The sequence below is a fragment of the Pseudopipra pipra genome, chromosome 2 (assembly GCF_036250125.1).
Source record: "Pseudopipra pipra isolate bDixPip1 chromosome 2, bDixPip1.hap1, whole genome shotgun sequence".
Classification (NCBI taxonomy): domain Eukaryota; kingdom Metazoa; phylum Chordata; class Aves; order Passeriformes; family Pipridae; genus Pseudopipra; species Pseudopipra pipra.
The window spans coordinates 83,667,310-83,692,008 of record NC_087550.1 but is presented as its reverse complement, the minus strand read 5'-3'; the positions used below and the strand labels follow the sequence as shown (position 1 = coordinate 83,692,008).

At 38.4% G+C, this 24,699-nt stretch overlaps 1 protein-coding gene across 1 annotated transcript; it reads left to right on the top strand.

Moving 5' to 3' along the window:
- Window positions 1-1,929: 1,929 nt before the first annotated feature.
- Window positions 1,930-23,266, top strand: XG (Xg glycoprotein (Xg blood group)). The gene is made up of 9 exons (XM_064646154.1): window positions 1,930-2,376; window positions 12,777-12,818; window positions 13,133-13,189; window positions 16,818-16,853; window positions 19,363-19,428; window positions 20,314-20,370; window positions 21,012-21,050; window positions 21,330-21,449; window positions 22,606-23,266. The coding sequence occupies exons 1-9, from the start codon at window positions 2,316-2,318 to the stop codon at window positions 22,620-22,622; spliced, it is 495 nt and encodes a 164-aa protein (XP_064502224.1). The 5' UTR covers window positions 1,930-2,315; the 3' UTR covers window positions 22,623-23,266.
- The last annotated feature ends 1,433 nt before the right edge of the window (window positions 23,267-24,699 follow it).

The following is a 24,699-nucleotide window of genomic DNA, read 5'->3' as shown; positions in this document are numbered from 1 at the left end:
TGTCTCCTTTTCTACCCCATTTACCATTTCTAAAATATTGGGGTTTTTCTTGAAAGAACAAATTTAAAAAAAAGTTCATCTACCTTCTCAGGTGAATAATAGTCAGAACTCTTTTTTTCCCTTTAAATTGAAAGCAATGGGTCAATGATATCTCAAAGTATTAAAACCAATATATGGTCTGGTGTAAGGCTATATATTTCTTTTTAATATATAATGGTTTTTTATTTGCTATCTTGGGCGAGCAGTTGCATGTTTTTGACAGAACCAAGATTAATGCGTTCCTGCAATGCCTCCAAGAACAGAAGTGAAATAAATATTCAAGACATCCTGACTCCTATGCTAGGTCCACTCCTTCCAGTGCTGCCTTTGTATTGTTTTATTTAACTATACAGAGCAGTAGCTGGCTTCAGAAGAATTAGAGAAGATGTACATCATCTTCAAACTTCATCTGAGAATGTTCAATATCACAATAAATTTGTATTACTCTCAGGTGAGAGAATACATTTTGGGAAGACTTCACTTAGAAGAGCAACTGCTTTGAAATAAAGCTACTGAACATGAGGTGCTTGGACTTGCCTGGGACCAGTACATAGCCTTGCTAACTTTCCTGTTCCTTTCTGGCAAATTCAACACTGATATGAAGATTACCACACGCAGGCCTGCTTTTGATATTCTTGAAAAAAAATAAACTGGATTTACAGGATTGCTCATTTCATGGTATAGTTCTTGTTTTAACTGGCTGACAAAGTCACCTCTTCAACCTAAATGTCCTTAACTCTTTGGAGATGGAGCAATTGGCCCTGACATGGACAATGATGATACACAAATTGAACCTTAAAGCTTCTATTAGTAGCTTAAAAATAGTTAAGCCATGTGATACAATAAGCCAGACTTTTATAAAACATTCTGCTGGTTCAGATTTGGGTGGGAGGAGTTGACCTACTCTAACATCAAGCTTCTTGAAGATTCAGTATCATCAGGTTCTATCAGTCCAACTTACGTTGTTGCATCTGTTTTTTGTAGTTAGCATAAAAGCATGAATTCAGTTGTATGTTCTAGTTAACAGAAATGCAGGTGGGGGCAGCCTGTGCCCCACATTAAACTGAATCACCCAGCACCACCACAGGCGTTCAGGTTGGCCATTCATGGAGTAGAGTCCTGAGCTATTTGCTGCCCTAGACAAAACAGCACTGACAAAACCCCCTGCAGCTTACCCTCCAGCCCAAGAGAGGATGCACACCAGTCTCCTTGCTGGCGCCGAACACCAGTGTGATGGCTGCAATCCAGTTCAAAGGACAGAAGCGTTGGCGTATGCATTTGCCAGAGAGAGGCTGTAACAGAACTGGATTTAATCACATCAGTGATTTTAAAGTATGTCCATGTACAGATAGATGCATGAATTTTGTTCATTTTCCAAAGCTTTGTATCATCATCCTTGGTGCTGTCTGACATCTCTGTCCATGTGTGGACATGTATAATTAAATACAAAACTAGGTCAATGAAAAAAATCATGATGAGCAATGTTTATTTTATCTTGTGAAGATAAGAATCCACTGGGGAGCTGAGTATGCTTCAGTCGTGTAGTCTAACATCACATTTCACGTTTATAAAATTAGTTCATAAAATTTAAGTTTATAAAATTTAAGTTTATAAATTTTTTTGTCGTCCCTCTTTAGCCAATTCCCAAGTCTCTGCAAAGCAGATTCTTGGCCTCTAATTCCCTAACATGGCAGCCTGAGTTAGGGGTTAAGGCGCTGGCAGTATTGCCTTTATCAGTAGTTGTTGCTCAGCCAAGAACCGAGCAGGGAAGTGGTGCTTTGAGGACAGAGTATGTCTGAGTGATTCTTTCAAGCGCACTTCAGAGAAAGATGGTCTCCTCTTACAAGCTGCTTGAGCTCTCACAGCACCACACCCTGCTTTGAAGGCAAGGATGTCAAACAGGTTGGTTTTCCCTTGCGGGGAGGAGGTGGACTCAGAGCATTCTGGCTCCCTCCTCATTGGGTGCTGCCATTGCTTCCCCCGCTCTCCATGCTTCCTGCCTGGGTAATAAATAGATTTCTTGGAGCACAGTTCGCACCTCAGGTGCTGCTCACAGCTTGGCCCTAGCAGGGTTGTTTGCTTTTGTTACTTGTCTTGTACGCAGACAGGTTTTCAGGGACTTCTCTCTGTTCTGCATTGCTTGGATGTGATGCTGAGAGACGTCTTTGGGCAGAGACGCTGATTCTAAGTGTGTCCCTCAAACCTTAGCACTGCCATTGCAACATCATCACTTGGAAAAAAACAAGCGGTACAATCAAGGCACTGCATAGAAGAGCATGGAGAAATTCAGAAGTATTTTTCTTTTGTGCTTTGGCTTCCTTCTAGTCCATGTAAGAGGTAAGTGACCTTTGCCTTGGCTTATTTCTAGAGCATGATCATTAAAAATGAAAAAAAATCAAAACCTTAAACTCCAACCCCTAAAACAACTATGTTTGTTTATTTGGAAATGCTTGCTGCCTTTTGTTTGTTTGTTTGTTTGTTGCTACCAATTCATGAGAAGCATTCAAGAGTGTTTACATAAGTACTTCTGCAGTTTCTAAAGAGATACATATCTCTTGGATGATTGCTCATAATAGCCATGCTAGTTGGAGTTTCTTTTTTATAATATCTTATTTTCTCTATTAAGTTGCTCCCATAAAATTATTCACAAGCTCAGACTTGAGTATAAACTTTTTAAATGGAAGCAGTAAAATTAGAGCTTCCAGAGGAACTTAAGAGTTTCCAAAGAGATCCTTAGTAGAATACTGACTTCATGTTTTAAAGCTCTTCTTGATTATTCATATCTTGAAACATATTAGTTTTTTTGTAAAAACAAATTCTTATTCAGTTTAAAGATTCTCATGCTTTTGTATTGGTGCATATGGTTAAATAATTATAAATAATTGATTGATTAACCTTAGTCTATGCATTCAGCACACAAGCATACATTTTTTTATGCAGGATTAGGTAAGAATTGAATACGTTTTATGTACATATTTTTGATGAACAAATAGCAGTCAGGAAAATGTAACCCTTTCATACTTAGTCATTTAACTATATTCAAACACAAGGTCTTTTAGCAAAACATTCTGTTAAACTTTTCTTGATGTCAAACCAAATAGGATCATCCTTGTGTGCACTTGCCATATGGTGTACTTGTAACCTTTTCTTTTTTGTGTATTAGCATTACTTCAGAAACTTGTAGTGCAGTGTTTGGCTGCAGGAAGAAATCTATCATTGATCACTAGTTCCAAAATAGCTGCTGCTGATGATGATGATCCTCCCACCACCCCTGATTGAAATGGAGTCCCTAGGAGACCTTGCAGTGATGAGCAGGGAAAACACTTTGCCTTAACTTAGTGCAATATTTTGATTTTAACAAATGAGAAATTATTTAGAGGTTTTCAGCAAGTAACATTGCATAGAAAGAGCAGAGCAGTAGGACTGTGCTGGCCTGCATGTAGCGTGTTGTGAGCAGTGGTGATTCATGCAGTCTCTCATCTCTGGCATGCAGATTTTCTTGTTCTGGAGGACTGTCTTATGTTGAGTATTTCTGTTCAAACAATCTGAGCATGAGCAAGCCAATTTCCATATACTCTACCATTTTAATTATAAAGGTAGTCAGCCTAATCATTCTTGATTTATGCATGTCTTAATTTAGAGCCTGTTCAGGCCCTGCTTTGGGGGAGAAGTCATTGCTGAAAGTTGCTGTGAGCTTTGGGCACAGTCTTATGACTCTGGAAACTATTTAATCCACTTTGATGAACAAAATTAGTTGTTTTAATCTATAGCAACAGACACTGAATTTCATCATCGAAGTATTCACTATGTTTCAGGGGACATATACAGGAACCACTTCTCAAGTGGTTCTCAACCCACTTCTCAACCCAATCAAGACATGATATGAGAAAGGCTTGGCCATGCTGGTAAAAAGCTGGTTTAAGTCCTCATGATAGAAATGTCTGTGGCATTATTCACCTTTTTATATTGCAGCTTAATTCTTTTCTAAGCTGTAACAATCTGTGATAACTTCTAGAAACTACTGGGCCACCACAGTCAGACCAGATGACGTTATTCTTCTTCTCATTTAGCACTTCCTTTATGTCTGGCTATCTTCAGTTGGTTGGCTAGATTGCCTTGATGGACACATCTCAACAGAAGAATGGCATAAAGAAGGACCATATTGTGCAAGGAAAGTGAGACCTGATACAGTTCAGAAACTTACATGCTCAGTGCAGTCTTCCATTTTAAGCTACTTTGGCTTTTGTAATTTCCAAGCCTAGGTAGGTTGCGTGAAGGCTCCCACGTAAGTTGAGCTGCAGCAACTAATTGTCTGAATGGCTTTTACCCCAATCCAAATGAAACCTTCCACTGGAGTCCATCCCACGTCAGTTACTGAGGCTGGGCTGACGTGTGGTAATCCAGCTTGGGCTGTGTCTACATTGCCCACTTAGGCTGTGCTGAGACACAACTAAGTTAGGTTCCTAGCCCCCCAGTAACTGAGATCATGCACTTGTTGGAAACATAGTGTGGGTCTTATTTGGACCATAAACCTGTGTGCACACCTGCAGTGGGGAAGCAGTGCAACCTGAGGGCTCTCTCCTTTATGGACCTGGAAAGCAGGTGAGACTCTCACTCAGACCTGACTGTCCAGAATGCTCCTCAGGTTCCCAATATAGATATAATCTATATATCCATGGTCTTTAAGGTCAGCTGATAGATCACGTGTTTACTTAGTAACAAGGATGGTGAAAAGATTGATGTCTGAGATGCCTTAAGTTTGCTCCATCAGGTATGGAATGCTACACAGGTAAAGGGAACAGCATTTATTGCTAGCCAGGGAGCCACGTACCGCTGTTCAGCTAAGGCTTACTAAGTTTTTGACTCAAAATTAATTGTATTCTTGATTAATTAGCTGGGCACTTTATGGGGAGAAAATTACAGACCTCTTTGGATTTGAGACACTATGTGACTTAGTTCTATGAATAATGTAGTTTTCACTTGAGTTAAGAAGCAGAATAGAAGAGATGAAAAACACAGTCCTGATTTTCTTACTGCTCCATCTCGCTCCAGTCCTCACTGTCGTTCTGTGTGAGGTCCCTGTGCACATGCTGAAGCACTCGTGGGAGCGAGGGCAGGGAAGTATCAGACAACAAATTCTCTCCTGCTGACCTCCAAAACTATTTCCCAATACCAGAACGGCCATTCTCTGTAGGCATGTCAGTGCTATCATTCAAGGTTGTGATTGCAGCGAGATAAATTGACATACTTGAACTGGTTGAAACAGTAACTGAAACACTAATGGCAGAGTTGTTGCAACATCAGAGCTTGAGAAGAGAAAAAAAATGGGGTAGTTACTCAGCTTCTCAGATTCACTTTTCAAACACTGCTGCCACATTGCAAGCCTGGCAGCAGTGCCCAACCTGCCTGTTTTCAGTATGTGTTTTAACTCATTTGCATCAGCAATTGTCAATCCCTTTCCGTCCCATGATGGTAATTAAAAAAACAAATGTCAGAATTCTTTCAAGATTAGAAATCAATAAAAATAGGCCCTTAAGAGAAGGGAGGTTCAGATTGTCTTGATTAGGCTTCCTTCATTTCCACAGGCTGACGTCTATGAATGTTATGGGAAAATACTGTCTAAAATCTGATCTGTAGCACAGTATCTCATGAAGGCAAACACCGTCTCAGATGACAGAACGGGCTTGGATGAAAATATGAAAATATAACAGTTTCACTTCCATTGAATAAGCTTTGTCTGTCATCAATAGATTTTTAATTCCTGAGGAATTTATGTAGGAAGTAAAATCACAGCAATATATTTTTAAAGGGCAGCAGTGCTCCATATTAAATGAAAACAAAGGCCAGAGTAGGCACTAAGATTAGCAGAAAAATTAAAGCAAAGTCCTTCCTTACATCCCAGGTCTCCTTCCTTACATCCCAGGTCTTACAACACCAGTTGTGAAGGAACCAGGAGCATACACTCCACATCAGGAACAGTCCTGAGTTAACAGCAACAAAGCCCCCAGGATCACAATCTATATTGCATCAAAACTGCAGCTCCATCTTGCAGACTACCATCTGCAAGGAGCAGAAGTTGAGATGTGAGCCAGATATTTCTATTCACAAATGTCTTACAGACCATTTTGTTTCCTGAGTGCGATGGTAAAATAAAGAAACTGGCTCTTTGTTCATAAATCCAACCGAGATATTCACAACATTTTGCATGACCATGACAAGGCTCTTCATTTCAGTTCTCTGTGGAAGACTGAGCTGTCAGATCCTCTTCCAAGTCTCTTGCTTCTGAAATTCAGATACAAACTGATGCTCCATCACCCTCTGTCCAGGGTTATTCTGAGAGGCTTCTCTGTGCACTGTGGTGGCACGTACAGAGGCTTCTTCAGCCCGGAGAAGGAAGCCTAATTGTATTTCTCATTTACTCTGTAGAGACTTTGTTGCTGAACAGACCTGCTTGCTTATGTCCAGCAAATCTTTCCAGCATCATTCTTTTCTGGAAAACATGTTCTTAATGGCATGAAAGAGAGAAGAGGCAGGACTTGCTTTATTACTGTCTCGCACCGTAAACACACAAGCAAAGAATCTGTATAAAACACCCTGGTCATCCACTTCGATTTGGCAATATTACTAACCCCTTTGGAAGTAATATAGATATTTATGCTGATGGGCTACTGTGACTTCAGGGGGCACAGAATTCCTGAAACAAATTCAACTTGATGTTAAGTTACAGGATAGCACTATTGAGATCTGTGCTACCCCTGCTGAAGATCTAGAGGTATTTTGCATGTATTTTACCAGTGTACTTGGTATGTCCAGAGCAAAGCGAATATCATAGAACTAGAAGATTTTCTTTCATGTTTGATGAGACCATGCTGCACAGAGCTAAAGCAATACTGCCACTCTTGCTTTATTAGCCCATCTAAGTTGCTAGTAATTATTTAAATGTGTTCTTGTTTGAATAAGTGAGACAGTCCTTTTAATTTCCCTTGAATTCAAACTACAACCAGAAGTGGCCTAGCTAAAAACATGAAGCCAATAATCAGGCCACATGTTGTGGTCTATATACTGGATCTTAGGTCTTAATTATAGATTTTAAAGCATACTCATTTTCCACCCCAGCATCGAGGAGTTGTAATGGCAATCATTGTTTATGAAACTAAAGGGTCATGAAGGAAAAACAAGCTACAGTAACCTCATCAGGAAATATGGATCATGAGGGTATTACATGAAAGAAATAGTTCCTGCTAATTGAGATTTTGTCCACAGTGTCCACTCTGGGGTGTAAACTTTAATGTTCTCCCAAAACTTTTCTTAAATGAGTAATTTCCTTTAAACAAACATAATTGCTTCCTGAATAAAGTTGGATCAATAAAAGGGTGTGTTCTGAATCATATGCATGGGAAAATCCATCCCATTTTCTCATTACAGAGGAAATAGGTCTCATGATTTTATTATAATCAGAAATGGTCTGTGCAAAGAATAACTTACTATTTCAGCTAAAAAGTACATAAAATGGGTCTCATGAGTGATTTTGGTAACATATTGTTCCCTTTTAGAAAATTTTTGTTCTCATTTTTTGAGTCATTCACTTCTTCCCCAGTCTCTGCCAGCTTCATAATGTTTTAAGCTCATTGTATTCACAAAACAATTCTTATTTAATTACACTGAAGAAATCATACTTGTTCATGTCTTAAAATACTGTAAAATAAGCTTTTTTCCCCTTTCTATCTAGCTCACAATTTGAAGTTAGTTGCTTCTAATTTATTTGTAACACAGGTAATACCATACCAATCATATGACTGCTAGTAATGAACTCAAAACCAATTAATTTAATCATAATAATTTAATAATATTAATAACAAAATTATTTATCTAACACACATGTGCATCTATGCATTTGAGATGTATGTATAAACACATAAAAATACATTTTCTCATGGATCTTAGCTTCATTTTTAATACTACCCTGTGCATATTAAAAGCCTGAGAAGTTAATTTCATTTGTCGCATAACCGGATTCTCACTTAGCAATATTCATCCTGTCTTATTTAAATATGCATCATTTTAAGGGCCACAAGCTCTGCTTGTATGGATTCAGTGCAGGACTGAGCCTACTTAGGGAAATCAGAAATTGCAGAGTGATGTCATGGTAGCTTTCTGTCAGAAAACTTCTGACCACAGTTATAATGATGGACTGGTAACACTCACCTGCAGAATCCAGCCTTGTTCCTCGTAAATACTCCTTAAAAGCTGTGGGACCTCAGACCCTTGCGATCAAACAGCTACATAGTTAAAGGGTGATGGATCCATCTAACATTTAGGTAACAAATTAAATCACAGACAAAAGACACTCCTGTCTGCATTTTAGCTACTGGATATTTGTGTGACATTTTCAGAAAACTAATATGGGCCAGAGCTTGCGAACATTAAATGCACATGTGCCTGAGGGCTTTGCAGGGGACCGACTGCCTTGGCAGGGTAAGATTACCTCAGCTCCACGGTGCTTCAGCAAGATGGGTCTTATATTCAAGGGAAATTACTTAAAACTGTCTTAGTATCTCTGTGGCAAACAGCAACCGTAACAGTCTCCATATCACCAGCCTTCCACGTATGATATTACAAAGGTTAGGCTGGGTCTACACTTCATTTTTTTACTGGCACAGCTACAGGTCTTGGGTGGGAATGAGGGAATTACATCCCAAATAAAATTGTCAGTGCTAGGAAAAGTCCTGCTGTTATTATAGTTCATTGTGTTTGAGCAGCTAGCATAAACATAATTAAAATAGGTCCTTTCTCAATACAATCCATATATCCATCTGGAAGGCTTACCTTCTTACCTTTGCATTTTCTCATTTGCAGATAAGGACTGTTTTGCGGTGTTAGGCAATGCTTATAAGCATTTTTTCAAATTCTCTTGTTATGAATCATTGAGGACCACCCAATAAAAACCAGTATTACAGTAATTTTATTTCTTTGTCAAAACATGGATACTCCCAGAAGCAAGGTTAGAAGTTATGCCAAGAAATAGCATACTAGCCCAAAGTAGTAATAACAGAAATAACTCTGTTACCACCTGCATAGCTAAATATCTTCACAACTATTCAGGTCTCATAACTTTTTTCAACCAACAAAACAAACAGCAAGAGGCATATACAAAAGCCCCAATCAAATAAAACCCCCAAAGGCACAAAGCTGTTTTCACCCCACTAAAATGTCTTTCATTCTCATTTTCGTGAGTATATTTCTAGCTGTTTATGTTATGGAAGCTGATCCAAAAAAAAGGGGTCATTTTTATATGTGGAAAATGAATTTCTTTCAGTCTGTTTATTCTGTGGAGAAGCTTCAGTAATTTATTTTCCTTGTCATTTATCTTCAAAGTTCTCTGAAGTGACTGCAGTTCTTATTGAGCTAAATATTCTGACTCTCTAATGTGGTTTTGTTTTTAGACACACCCTTTTGTGAATGAAGTCTGGGCTGTTCAGCTATTTAACCATCTGTTATCCTCCAAAATTAGATTCTTAAAATGTCTAGGTACAGTCTCAGAAGTAGTAATGAGCATTTAAAATTCTGCTCCAGAAAGTCCTAGTCCTTGTGGTCATTTGATCCTATTATCAGAGGAAGGTGGGATGGAAGTCTAAGCAATCTTTTGGTTTATTGCTATATCACTTGTAATGCTGCACAGATGTCCACATACAAACTGCCCATCTGTCAAGGTTTATATTTACACAGCTAAAGAGATTTCAATGTGGATTCCTGTCTTCCTCCCAAGCAGTCATTCTGTGTTGGTGTCTGTTTCTTTTTATTGCTAGATTTACTGTCAGAAATAATTTTTAAAATATCAATCTGAAAAATTTCTCTTCTTAAAATTGATGTAGCTTTCTTCTATTTCTCCCTTGCAGTCTCAAAACAACTCCTTTTGCCTTTTCCCAGGTTTTTTATGACAAAACAGACATACAATAGGAGAGGGAAATGTTGTTGTCCAGGAGAAGGGCAGATGTTAGTAACTGTTTCAGTCTGTTGTTTTGCTTTAGTTCTCAAGCAATTGAAAACATCTGCATCATCTTACTTGAATTCTTATTAGATTCCACCTCCTATTTTTATTTTTTTTCTAACTTCAAAGAAATATGGTACCTGAAGTTTTCCAGTCTTCCTTCATGAGATGATTTTGTCACATTCTCTTTACAACATTAGGACCTCAGTAGTTGCTTTCCATATTATTAGTTCCTGCATGTCAGGACCTGTAACGAAGCTGGTTTTGCCAACAGCTATTCAGTGTTACAAAATTATTTCTGATGACTCATGTTCTGATTATGGTTACAAAATTATTTCTGATGGCTCAGTCCAACATGAAATGGTTTTAGCCCTGACAACAGCATCCTGTGGCAGTGGGGCTCAGGTCAGACAGCCTCCTCCAGCACTCAGGATGTCAATCAAGTGAGGATTTAACCAGAGGACAAAATCAAAGGACAGTCAAATTTAAGTTGCTTATACTCCTGACACTGAAGAAATGCTTCATAAACATATAATTTGACCATATAAGTAAAGGCAATGCCGGGATGTCAGCCTGCTGGTAGTGGCCTGCATCAAGATCAAATGGTTCCATGGTTGGGGAGCAGCATGGTGTGACAGCCCATGAACAGGGACTCAGGGCCAGTAAAAGCTGGTGGTGCACTCAGGGCTCTGGCAGGGAATATATTCTGATGAAGCAACTTATCTATTTTATGTATTTATATATTTAGTGGGTTCATACTTAAAAAAACCAACCTGTCAGTGTCTTAGAATATAGCTGTAGTAGTGGCTTTAAACTGAAAGAGAGTAGGTTTGAATTAGATGTTAGGAACACTTTTTTTTTTTTTTTACTGTAGGGGTCATGATGCACCAGAACATGTTGCCCGCAGAAGCTGTGATGCCCCATCCCTGGAAGGCTGGATGGGTCCCTGAGCAACGTGGTCTGATGGGAGTTGTCCCTGCCCATGGCAGGGAGAGTTGACACTAGATGGTCTTTAAGGTGCTTTCCAACCCAAATCATTCTATAAATTCCATTAATATTATCCACCTAAAGACCCCATCCAATGGTTACTGGACTCGGCAAGGTTAGTGGCCAGGGCACCAGAAGAAGAGGTGGCAGGATAAGGTGACACACTGAGAACAGATCAAATTATAAGAGATAAAATGCTACTCTAATAATATTAGTGGGAAAGCCTTATGCTGTTACCTATTTTTCCTTACCAAACATGGGTTCCTCATAATATTTTGTAGGGACAGATTTGCTTTAGAAGCCATTTGCTACTTTGCGTTCCAACCTTGCTTTATCTCCTCTGTCAGACCCCAGCTATAATTTAGTTCACAGATTCACATTAAAATCCTCACGGGAATCAAAACATTTCTACTTTATGCTCCTGTGCTGACTCTTATTTCAGGATCACACAGTGTTTCACCACTGATAATTAATCTTTCCGGGAGCTCTTTGATACAGTAAGAGCTATTATTCAGGAACAGTGATTAATGAAAAGAATGCCATGAAGATGTGCAGCACCTGTCAAGATCAGGGAGCTGAGCTGAAGCCAGAGCACAGTTGTGCTGAAGAACCTCTGACAGCCTCTCTCTGTTGCTCAGTTTCCCCACTTGAACAACAATGCCTTTCTTGCTGTGAAGTGTTCAAGACTTATCAAGAAAAACACTTCAATGAAGAGTTTGGTATTAAGCTTTTTAGATGGGAAAATAAACAGATGCAGAACAAGAGCATCTTGAGGCTTACTTGATAGAGCACAGTAATACTTTTCTGTTTAGGGAAGTCATGACACATCAAGACTTTTTGTCAGTTTGTGCCAGCTGATCTTGTATTTGGAATGCAAACACAAGGATGATGCAGTTTCAGCCTGGATGAAAACTAATGGATACATATTCTGCAAAGAGGTGTTTCACGAATGCTGTGTATTAAAAGGAAAGTGGCAGATTGTAGAGTTGAAAGTAAAACTCACATGAATAACTGTGTGTGTTCTGTTCAAAGTTGTCTGCTTCAGTTTATATATTTTAAACATTTCCCAGTTTTATTTACCTGCTAATTTCAAAAGTCAGCGTGCTAATTGCCCTGCTGTGACATTTAAAGACATTATGGTCACCTAACACAGAACAGGAAGGATTTTTTTTTCTCACTTCTCAGACTTTTTAACATACAGGGAAACTAAATTAAGTAAACACATCTTAATATCTTTTGCTTCTGGCCCATGTTACAGGAAGAATTAAAAAAAGAAAGTTGATTTGTGTTACAAGTGATCACAGGTTTGCCAGTAAAGCTGCTCGCTGAAGCTGCGCTAGTAAAATAATAATGAAGATATTAAAAATTCTCACCTAATGATTTTGGTTTGCAAGTACCACACTGAATGCTATTTTCAGCTGTCTCCTGGCAATAGTCCTGTGCCCTATAACAGGCAACCTGTGTTCTTCAAAGGCATGTTTGCACAGCAGATGAATATAGATAACATGAGAGAGCAGCTTCTCCTTGCACTACCCAAACAAACAGCTTCTTTGAATTAAATGAGCCCATCTCTCACAGTCATTCAGGACTGCACAGCACAGGGATGACAGCTGACAGCTTGTTCTGTGCCTGCTCCAGTTTGGATGGGGAGATTTTTTGCCTCTTACTGGTGTTCTGGCTCTGTACAGAGCCCTCAGGTCTGGAGGTCATGGAAACCTGTCCACTGACTTAGTGTCCTTTTTTTTTGTCACATTCCTTATAGGTCAAGGCGATTTTGATTTAGCTGATGCCCTTGATCACCCAGGTATGTAAATCTCACATCCTTATTTTACTATGGCATTTACACCCATAATAAATCTTAAGTCTTTTTCCTTGAGGAATGGAATATGAAGTGGCTACCACTTAAGTTAAAGGGATACAGAACTGGAAAATGCTAGATTTCAATGTTTCTGTCATAAAATGAAAGACTTCTTTAAAACAAACAAACAAAAAATGGCTTTGAAAACACATCTCTTCATTTTTAGCCTCTGCTGTGATAAACAGCTGTCTAGATTTGCAGATATCTGCTTTTGTTAAGTTGAAGCTTATTGTTTATTGGCGTGTCGTTGTGTCCACCAGATGACATAATTACAAGGAAGCCTACAGTGATCAGAAGACCCACAAGGCCTGTGCTGAGTGAGTAATAATAGGTTATAAAGCTGATTTTCTATATGTAAGAAACTGTCTCATGAGATTCTTGATAATTTTTGCTACTGTACTTTAGCTGAGATTATTTAAATTATAGCTGTCTTCTTTATGTAAAGTAAGTGGGTTTTTGACAGTTACCATTTACAAGTCTTTACCACTTACAATAAGGCTTTACAGCCTAACTGGCCAGTGATATTTTATTTCCTGAAAATATTCTTCATGCTTTTCCAGACTGTACTGAACTCCCTGAGGAGTATAACAATGGGTAACTGTTGCTAAAAATGGATAACTGATCTTCTACTTTTTTCCCATTCTTTTTTCTTTTTGCATAATTATTCATGATGCTTGATAACAGACTCGGAAAAGAATCAGAAGGAAATTAGGTGTTCTTTCTTCTCACCATGTATTTACTTCATATTATCTAGTACTAGTTGCTACAAAACCTGTGTCATAAAAGAAAAAGGGCTCTAGACGGTGGAGAGAACTGAAAGGTTTTAGCTGTAGTCCTGAGAATGCCAAACAATAAATTCCAATGTTAATGCTGAAAAAAACATATTTTTTATGGAACAAGTTATAATAACATAGAGCTTTTTCACCTAAACAACACTGAAATAAATTCCTGTCTATCAAACAAAATATTTGAATTGGAAAATGCTGGATAACATTAGCCCACACAACAACTTTAGGTCTTTTTCTGGATAAACAGGGCAGTAAGACTTGCGATACACGAAAGCAGTTACATTTTCCACACAACAAAGGGCTTGCTCTTTGAACAAACAGGGGCAGCATTTTGTGAATGTAGTAGCTACTGGATCCTTTAGTGGTTGCATTCTTCCTTCCCACTTCATTTGACCAAGAAAATCTGTGTTTGGCCTAGATTAGAAGTGTCTGTCTATTTTAAAATATTGCACTAATTGTGGATTTGATCTCATCCTAATGTAAACATTTCAAGTAAGTTACTTGAATTGTGCCTAAAATACTCTGTCCTTGGTCACGTTTAAAGGTAGCTTAGGGATTCCAATATCTGCACTGAAGCTGCCTCAGTCAGGTGAAATGAATTTGATTTTTAGGGACTCAGAAATCTGTTCGAGATATGACTGCCAAATGATTCGAATCCACTGCACTAATTCTTGAGAATCAAGAACTCCACATTTTACAGACCATTCGGAATCTCTTTCAGCACTGAAGAGGATTGCAGAGAGTTTTAAAAATCCCAAGCCCACAGTGTTAAAAATCAACTATTGGATTTGGAAAGTGCAGAAAGATGAAACAATAGTATGTTTCAGCATCTGCCTAATGCTTCATCTTAATGTCAGGGTTACCTCTATGTCTCGTTCAGTCAATACCATTGAGAGGTGAGGCTGGCTGAGATTTTTGGTCAGTTGAGGCCAATTACTACACGGGCCATGTCCTCTGGGCATCCCACACATCTCTGCCTGAGCTGAAGCTCTCCGGTAGGTACCTTCCTAGTGCAACAAAATTCATCACAAAATTTAACAGAAGGTAACGTTTATTTACAAAATCTCAAAATAACTTGATTTTACCCACTCACATTCATCCTGCATTTGATTTAATTAAGCCATATCCTCAAACCCATGTGCTCATGAGCACCGAGGTGTATGTGCTTAGGTGGTCTGGTGAGCATCATGTGCAATATGGGACAAGGTATGCTAGCTATTGAGCTCTTATCCTGTCTCTATGGTTCTTCGTGATCAGGAATGACAAGCTTGTTTATGTACAGATCTTTTATATCCTTTAGGAGAAATCAGGCATTATGGAGAAGTTCTTTTGCCTCATAATATTTCTTACTTCATTGTCTCTGAAGCCTATGCCAGGTTGCTGCCCACTATCTGGTTTTGCTTGTTTGGAATACACGGACTATGTCCAAGACTTATTTTCTGGATGGATGATCAGAAAAAGTAGTGATATGCTGCAACCTTTGGTGTAGAAATTCTTTCTGCTTTTCCTCTGCTGACAAGTCATCTGTGCTGTCATCTTATCGGAACATAGGCGAGCTGGTTTTGACAGAAACAACATATTCCTCAGTTTTATGGAGGGAATAGTGACCTTTATTGTCTCTTCTTTTAACACTTTGCTGATTTTTATGGTCCCTACAGACATGTGCATTTCCATTTGCATTTCATTCATATCACCCTTAGCATTTATGCAACAAATCCCTGCATGAACCCTCCAGAACAGAACCCTAAATTTTACATGAATTCTTCATATCAATAATAAATTGAATCGAGTTTTCAATTTATTCCTTCTCGCAGTGTTACCATTTGACAGGTAAAGGTATTTTTGAAATGCAACTCTCTTCTGGCCAGACACAGGGAGGATCAACACCTGACAAGAACGAACCAAATTATGTAGAATGAATTTTATAACTTTCCTGCCAGATTTCCTGGTGACACCAAAGCATTGAGTTGCCACACAAATGAGACTAGATAACTAGATATTGTGCAAAAGCAGCTTCTCACTCCTGCTGGATATAAAGAACACGAGAAGGCAGATTTCTGTGTGGTGATTTGGGAATTCTAACACAATTATAATGAAAAAGATATTTATTTAATTGAGAGTCTATCGAATTGTCTGTGGTAATAAGCACTGGTGTCAAAATTTAGGTAGGTTTTGCTGTCCCATTTCTTCTGATTTATTGTAGCACTCCACATTTATAAGTGTAAAGAAAGGGATTCTTGGAGTTATGGCATCCATCTAATGTATTTCTCTCAGAACTCGCCATCATTCCATATACACCTTAAAACATCACCCACACACTCATATCCACATCCGTATGCTGGAAACAGAGTTCCTCTTTTTGCATCTGCAGCTCATAGACAAGTTGTTTATTGGATGGAAAATTCCATCCCAGGTACAGCAAGACACGTGTACAGTGCTGTGGCAATGGTAGCCTGTTGATTTTCTGTGTAACATGCACATGCAGACATTTAAGTCTATTATAAAACCTTTCTAGCTCAGGCAAAGGAAAACGAGGCTATCACCCAACCTCAGACAGGTGCATTGGATTGCCTGAAGCAAAATTTTTATGTCACCGTGACCCTCACATAGACTAGTTGATTCAATCTCTCTCTCCGAGTAGGTTTATTGCTTCCTAGTATTTGTTCTTGAAATGGGTATTCAGTTTTTGCAGTTCAATAAATTATACTTAAGCCAAACATACATATACCAGTTTTAACCACAGAGACAAGTGTTGACAATTTAGCATATTTAAAAAATAGATACAGCACAACATATTTAAAAAATAGGTTTATTATGTTAACATAGCAAGTTTTATTTATGTGCTTGCAGATATATTAGAGGTATTGATCTTGATTCAACTATAAGATTTATTTTGACATCATTTACAGCAGAAAAAAACCCTTCGTATTTTGAGTAGAAAATACTGTATCATTTGTCAATTAGTGTGCAGGAAACTACTAAATTCTATAAGAGTTTTAAAGAAAAGTGTAATAGCTTAGGTAAGGTTGTGGGACTAACCTGAAAAAGGTGCTTGTCAAACATTCAGTTGTACATGTTCTATTAAAACTAACATTTCACTTCCCACAAGAGTTGTGTCTAACTCACTTTTCTGCATCTTCCTCCTATTCATTTTTAGACAATGATCTACATTTAGGAGATGCTCTTGGTGGGGGTGAGTACTCTCTTCTTTCCTTAAATATAATGTTGGCATTTTTTTTAGTCTTTTTCTCAACTCTGCCTAATTTGTGAAAAGAGATTGCAATACTGCAGGAGGAGCTATGGTAATGAGAGTCATTCCAACTCCTGTACCTGCAGCCCTTCTGCCTGAGGCCATCATGCAGAGTGGGGAAAGCATCTGGTTGCCAGCTACCTAAGAGCTTCCAGACTGGCCTACCTGCATGAACTGAAGTCAGCTGTGGCTTACATTACCATGATAGACTACCCCAGGAATGGCTGGGGGTAGGGAGCTTGGCCCATTCAGTTGTGATGGTTCAGGAAGGTGTCCTCTGACAGAAGTTTGAAGACAACAGGTGATGGCTGTAGTTTCTTCAGCTACGAAAAATGAATCTGCCTCTGATTAGGAATCAGAGGTAACAGTGGATGGAGAGGTTTGAGCTTCTTGTAACTCTAGTGATGGCAAATTAGAAATTCAGGAAGGAATGTTTCAGAGATGAGCACTGCTGATACAGCTTAAGCTTGAAGAAGTCCAACTGTTGTAACATGCTGTTAACTGCCAGGTATTTCTGTAACACCCAGACCTGACCTAGGAAGTATTCACAGTACAGCACAGAAGCATATAAATTCTTGACTTTAGGAATTTTTACACCACTTGTTTAGTGTGTTTAGAGATATACCAAGGATATGAAGTACTCTAGATAGGTTCTTGTACACTCAGATTATCCAACATGCAAGTAGTATTGAATCAAAGCCTAAGGTTCCACTTGAATCACAGTCACACAAAAGAAAAATTACTTCTCAGCCCATCGCACAGAACTTGCCTCAGTGGTCTGGTTTAGTAGTGTTTCAGTCTTAGAGAATGACACCCTTTATATTGTGTTTTCCCATTTCCAGGTTCCCCAGTGGCACTTCATGCCTGTGGTTTATTAGTCCACACATTCCAAAGATTAATCTAATTTCATTAATAATTCCCATGTGTATATTTTCATTTATTCCTGCCCATACTAATTGTTCAATTCCTGCAAGTTATTAATGAGTACTGTTATGAGAGGATGGGTTCAGTATATTGAGTGAATTATCAATTAATAGCTTAAGTATCTTCAATAAACCCAATGTTTTCACTCTGAGGATGGCAAATGATGTTTCCCTTGGTTTTTATTTCTTTGTTCCATTTACAGCTCAGGTTCTTAATTGACATTCATACATGGTATAATGAGGTTAGGGATATGTATCTCATTATCAGTATTTCTGAACACATTACTTTTCATTATCTATGACATAGAATATGTCTTCTTATCCTTAGAGAAGGCTGAATAAGTGCAGGAACACAACAGAAATGAAAAATGGGATTGGTAGTTTTCTGCTTTTGTGCCATAGTGAGTCTTAGTTCATTACACAGAGAGCTGAAACAGAGCAAGTCCCTTCTTCCATTGAATATAATTCATTGGACGAAGTCTGATTCAGCAAAGTTTTAAGACTCTACCTAAAATCCATTGGCTGTAGGCTATACTCACAAGATGTTTAGCACAGGTCTAAATAATTTGCTGAATCCAAACCTAAATGCTACATAGAAACAGAAGCATACTATTTAGCAGCTAGGCAAGAGAAAACATGGTGAAAGGGCATCTGGCATGTTTGGAAGGTGAAAGAAAGATTTAAGGAGGGGGAGAGAAAGTTCTATTTATTTCTGTGACCTAATTTTGATTTATTCAGAGCTAAATTCTCTGTCTGGCTATGAGAACAGTTAAATATGTGACTGAACTGGTTAAAGAAAGAATTGTAAGAGGGGACATACTCTACATATGCAGAGCAACAGCCCTGCACATTAAATTTGACAGGTTTTGACCTGAGTGAGCTCTTGCTACTCCAGCACTGTATGTGCAGTTTGGAAACTGCTATGAGTCAGATCTCCTGCTCTAGCCAATGCATCTCTTTCCAATACTTTGGCAAATGCTAGCACAAAGTCCTAAAAAAAAATATGAAGCTGAAGTCTGAGTTCATTTTGCACAGTTCAAGAGCAGAAATTTCATAATGTATTAGATAAATTCAGCATCTGTTAGATGAAACTAATCTGCAGATTTTATTAATACCTGCTGATGGCACAGACATGACCTGTTGCCTCTGGCCCAGCCTGGAACACCAGTTTCTCTGTCAGCTCTGCAGAATTGAACCACTGACACCCAAGTAACACATTGTATCTCCCTGTCAGCATTAAACAGTATTAGCACTTGCCAGAAATACATTAAATATTTTCCTTCAACATTTTCATGAATTCTTCTCATGTTTTAATTTAGAAAACATTCCCCGTTCACTCCCAAATCAGTTTTAGTAGCTAGCTATTTGTTAATATATTGCTTAAGTAGTTTTAAATAGTGACAAAGTCCTTTTCTTAATTCGCTGGAGGACAAATTAGAAATAGGTAGAAAATCTCAAATTATCATACTTTTTGTTTAAAGCTCCCAGTTTTGCCCATTCAACCATCTAACAATATTAATTATCAATAGGTGACATCTCAAGAAAACCTTTATACCCACCTCTTCCACCACGACCAGGAAGTTACAGTAATTCTGGTAAGAATATTTTTTCCTAAGAAAATCTAGCCCTATGAACTGTTCACAGCAGATATTTTTAAGACTTTACTCTCTTATTTCTTTATTAATAGCTTTTATCATCCTTTCCCATCATCTCCCTTTTTAATCACTGTTCCAATCATTGTAAAGATTTTCTGAGCTTTAGTGTTGGTACCATAAAGATTTTCTGTCTGCCCGAAATGTGAGATACTGTCTCCTAAGTGGCATGAGACTAATACTTTGTTTACATTTTTGTTTTGGGCGTGTATACACCGCACTATGAGATGGTTCAAATTTGACATCTAGCCACAGGACATGGATAAGTCTGTGTTCAAATCTGTACTGAGATGTGCATCTGAGATGGCTCTGGGGCATACAGCTAGTGGGACTGAGGAGAGGGATGTAAACCTGTATTGTTTGGAGTGCGATCCCAGACACTCACTTAAATAAAATGAGATTGGCACATCTATCCTGGCTACCACCATGTATCCTGTATTTACGTCTAGTATGACTGTAGTGGTGAGCCATGGACATGTCCTTCTGGAGTCTTTCCTAGAAAGGACCCATTGACTTTCTGCTTCAGGAACCACTGGAATTCGAGATGTCAATATTATATAAGGATCTGTGCTACTGAGAGCCCAAGTCCACATATCCCACAGGTGGAGAACTGGTAGACACCAACAGTGTTAGTGCTTCAGCTTTCAGGTGAATTTGGGTAGGTGACCACTCAGTGCAAGACACAGGACCCATCTACTATGTAGAAGCTGGGATTTCAGAGGTCTCTCATGCTTCCCTAGAACATTAAAAAAGGAGTGGACAAGGGAACTGAATGGGTTACATTGATTGGATAATTTTGCAACCAGAATCTTAATCTTCATCTTGCAGGAGGTTTTGATGACTCAGATCTCCTTGATGGGAAGCCTTTACCACCGGTCATAACAGGTAGCATTTCCCAATTCCCCTTGCACCTTCTTCCTAACACTTGTAAATCAGAGCTGTTTGGTTTTGCTTTAGTGGTAATCTCTTTGTCTCTGAGGGACATTTTTATTTAGATTAGCTATTCTTCACCAAAAAACATGGTTATGAGCCTGAAGCTAAAACTTGAAACATATTCCTAAACATTTTGTAGCATTCTGGCACATGTCAGAACCCTGCTGGATTTATCCCTTTGAATTCAGCTAGGACAGTCCCAAAGCAAGGGGTTTCTGCCCAGAACTGAAAGCAGATGCACCAGATCTTGACTGAAATTACAGATAAGTCATCTGATTGTCTGGCAGCACAGAATAGCCAGAGCATACTGGCCGCCCACTCCCTGTGAAATCAGTTTGATGCACACTGCTAGGTATGGCACTTCTATTAGATGATAATATTCTTCTCCAAAAATGAAGTGTCAGGAGGATGAAGTTACTCCTCCAGTCAGCACAGCTGTCAGTGAGGACTAGAAGGGGAGCTCCTCTCTTGTGGTCCTGTCAAGCTGCACCTTTTGCCCTCTTACACAAAATTATACTTTGCTGAGCAAAAGGCTGAGTTCTCAAAACAAGTTGACAAACATTTCTTTGATGAAACTTCACCCTCTATTCCAGGAGAAGAGGAGCATCATTTCAATCATGGAGGAAACACAGGTATAGAGTAAATCATTTATTCTACAATTTATTTCTGATCATCGTGATATAGAAAAACAATGTTAGCCTTATAAAAGTAGCATATATACTAAATTAGGCTTTAAGACAACATTTTCACACCAGCTGTAATGTAACATAATTTCTATTCATCTGCTTAATTCTATTGTTTCACCAAACAGTTCTCACAGTTTGGTAAAAGCATACTTTAGTACACAATATGCTTAAGTCGAACTATTTCAATGCCTCTGAAATAAAAGCCAAACCTTTCTTTTTCCACAGATTCAGGATTAATAGCTGGAGTTACATCGCCTGTAATTTCTGCCTTTGTAATATTGGTTGTTGGATCGATAGCAGCCTACTCTGCTTACAAGAATAAGAGACTTTGTTTCAAACCACGTGGTAAGACCAAATCAGTTTCCCACTGATTTAGTTCTAAAGTAGATGGGAATTTGATAAATAATTTGAGTGGGGGCAGAAACAGGGCAGGAATAAAGGCATTTAAAAATTTTGTCCTAATGAGCCTCACTGGTCTCTAAGAGACACTGGTAATTAATATTCTTCATCAGGGACAAGCATGGGAAGCCATAACATGCCCAGAAGATGGATATACATCAGTTTGTGAAGGAAATTACAGGGTGTGAGGTCAATGCCACCACAGAAGTGCCTGACTGTTGTGGCTCTGCATGTGGAAAACAGCCTGGTTGCCTCAGATCAGCCTCACCAGGGGTACCCCATGTACCCTCTGGCCAGGACCCGCATTTTAGCTCTGGCCTGGGTAGGATTCCTGCCCCAGGCTGTACCACATCCCCACACACCTGTCCCAGCCTTGAGTCCAGGTGGCTGGCTGGGTGTCCTGGCTTGGCCTGTGGCCTGACTAGTTGCCTTATCTTCACCTGATGATGGCTGGCCCAGTTGCCATCACCACCGCTCTGTGCACACCCACCACCAGGGAGGCAACAGCCTGGGCCATGCGCTGGCTGCCCTTGGCTCGTGGTTCTGTGGGAACAGCCTGGGCCTGGCCCTTTGCTGTCATAGAGGGCAATTTAAACCTCTAATTCACATTATATGTTCTCTAATGAAACTAATAACTAAGAATAAGTGGAATGCAGGAGAAGCTTCACAGGCATTTCTAAGAGATCTGTGTAATCCCCTGGCACTTCAGGAAGTCTAGGAGTACCATGGCAGGCTCCAGGGCAGCTGTTGCTGCTTAGGCACTGTGGGAAGGCTTGGGCAGGGTTACATAGGGGAAATCCAGCTGTAATATAGCCCTGGACGCCCTGGAAGAGGCTGGTCAGGGCTGTGAAGGCTGTTTGTGCCCTCAGGGTCCCTAAAGTCACTCATTTTCCCTCCATTTGTATGGCCAGAATGTGACTAAAGCATCAGGTCAGTGATCCCACAGCCCTCTAGAAATGGGGAGTGAGACAAATGGGGAAGGCTGTCCATGTGTCTCTGGGGATACAAGGTTCTACCTGTTGTCTCAAGCAAAAAATACTCTGAAAAGCTGGCAAAGAGCATCCACAGTGGAAATACTGAATGTTCAATCTTAATTTTTCAGGTGGGGCTGCAGTGTAAACCACTGAAGGAAGAGTTGCCCTCTGATCACAGGCTCCTTTGGTTGGTGACATTCTACTGTGCTGTTCTGACAAAAAAAAAAATATCTTCTTCTAATGAATGTTTTGTCGAGACTGCTCTCTCTAACTTGATGTCACTTTTGTGCCTTGAGCTTCATGTCATCAAAGATATGCTTAAAACATCCAGGGATTGTATTGCACTATCTGATGTGCATTTATAAATGTTGGATGTGGATTTTGACTCAGAAATTATTTTAAACAATAAAGAAATCAAGTACATTATAAGCTAAAAATGGAAAGTTTGGGGTTTGTCAGCATTTGAGTCATCGAACAAATTTCTTTTTCTCTGTTCAAAATTACCCAAAAACCAATCCCTCTGATAGAATAGGATAAAGGAGTTTGCCATTTTCATTCATGCATGTTGGGTTTTTTCAGTATATTTCTGTAATATTTATAATATTTAAGGAAAACTTATAGTTGTCTAAAGGATTAAAAATTTTACTGCCTTTACTTTGTATTTATGTCTGAATTTTATCAAAGTGAAAGGAAGTATAGGTAGAAAATTCATTCTTAATTTTATAATAAATTGAGAAGAATATGTATATTGACAAACCACTTTAAAAAAATAAAAATAAGAGAAACACATGCTGATTTTATTTCGGTATTTATTTATTTAATTACTTAATTACTGAAATGACGTTTAGGTCTTCTCAGGAACTAGAATTTCACATTAATTTAGTTTCTCTTTTTGAAAACTTAGGCCTTGCTCTAGGAACCTTTGAATGCACTAATCTGAAAGCTGTTTTTTTTAAAAACAACATATTATTCATAACTTCTGAAAAGGGACAAGGGGTACAAAGCTTTCTGATTCATTGAGAATGGGTTTGTGACACTTCATTCTCTAAAATCTAAGTCATACCTTTTAAACTTTATACATACGTGGAGGTGTGGTTGACAGTTTTTCTAGCAAAACTGTTTCATCTTCTTGCCTCATTCCTAATCAACCTTGACGGTCTCACAAACGTCCTTCTGTAGATAAATCTATCACAAAAACTAACACTTTTCCAGTCTCTCTGACTTCATTTAGCTAACTGAATCAAAATACCAGCAAATAAGTGAAATACAGATGAAAGATGACAAAACTATTAGTTTACTGACAATACTTCCATTTTAGCTAACTTTTTAAAGCATAAGGCAATCACTGTGTTGTTATCTTAATTTTGTATGCAAAGCATGGTTTTGCTACCAAAATTCCATTTAGATGAAGGTAAACATGACTTTGTATTTATTAAATTGTTGAGAGGAAGACATAAACTGGAAAAGTACTTTTTTCTTAAAGTAGAATACTATTTATCTAAATTATTTTTAAAATGGATATATATCAGTTTCTTAGATTGTCACACTCTCTATTCTGATCCTGAAAGTAAGAAATTATAATGTACATCAGTTTAAATATGGAAATATCTTGACAACCTGCAAAAAAATGAACACCTTTGTGGCTATCACTTTCAACTTATGAATGAGAAAATATTTTTAATATAGTTTTCTTTTAATATACTAATTTTCCAAGTTAATAGTTAGAACAGATTGATGTATATTTTTTCAGGTAGACATAAAGTTTTGATTAATGAAATGTTAAGTCTTTTGCTATTACCACTTCAGTTGTTTGTTTAACCAGGAAAATATATATATTTTGTTTCTTTCTCCTGAAAATTTTCAATAAACACATACTGTGTTTTATCTAAGATGATCTAAGTTTTGTTTATTTTGTTTGCTAGTTTCCGGGACATATGAGGACTGGTACCTTCTATACACAAGTTCAACTGTGTCCCACTAGGGCAGAGAAAGACATGCTTCAAACTAACGACAAATTACAGGGAAAAAACCAACCAAACCAGCTTAACCATCTGTTTTTTTCCCAGTACCTGTTTAGAGAAGGATCTATGTGCACTGTTAACATTTTTGCTTTTGACATACTCTGACACTTCATTTAAAATTGCCCACAGTGTTTTCAAAATAATTTATTACTCATGTTAATGTTAGCCCAAAAGACAATTTATTACAGATAATTTGAACAA

Coding starts and splice junctions, on each gene's coding strand:
- XG (XM_064646154.1), top strand. CDS start 2,316: ATGGAGAAATTCAGAAGTATTTTTCTTTTGTGCTTTGGCTTCCTTCTA. Junction 2,377..12,776: donor CCTTCTAGTCCATGTAAGAG/GTAAGTGACCTT, acceptor CATTCCTTATAG/GTCAAGGCGATTTTGATTTA. Junction 19,429..20,313: donor AGGAAGTTACAGTAATTCTG/GTAAGAATATTT, acceptor TTCATCTTGCAG/GAGGTTTTGATGACTCAGAT.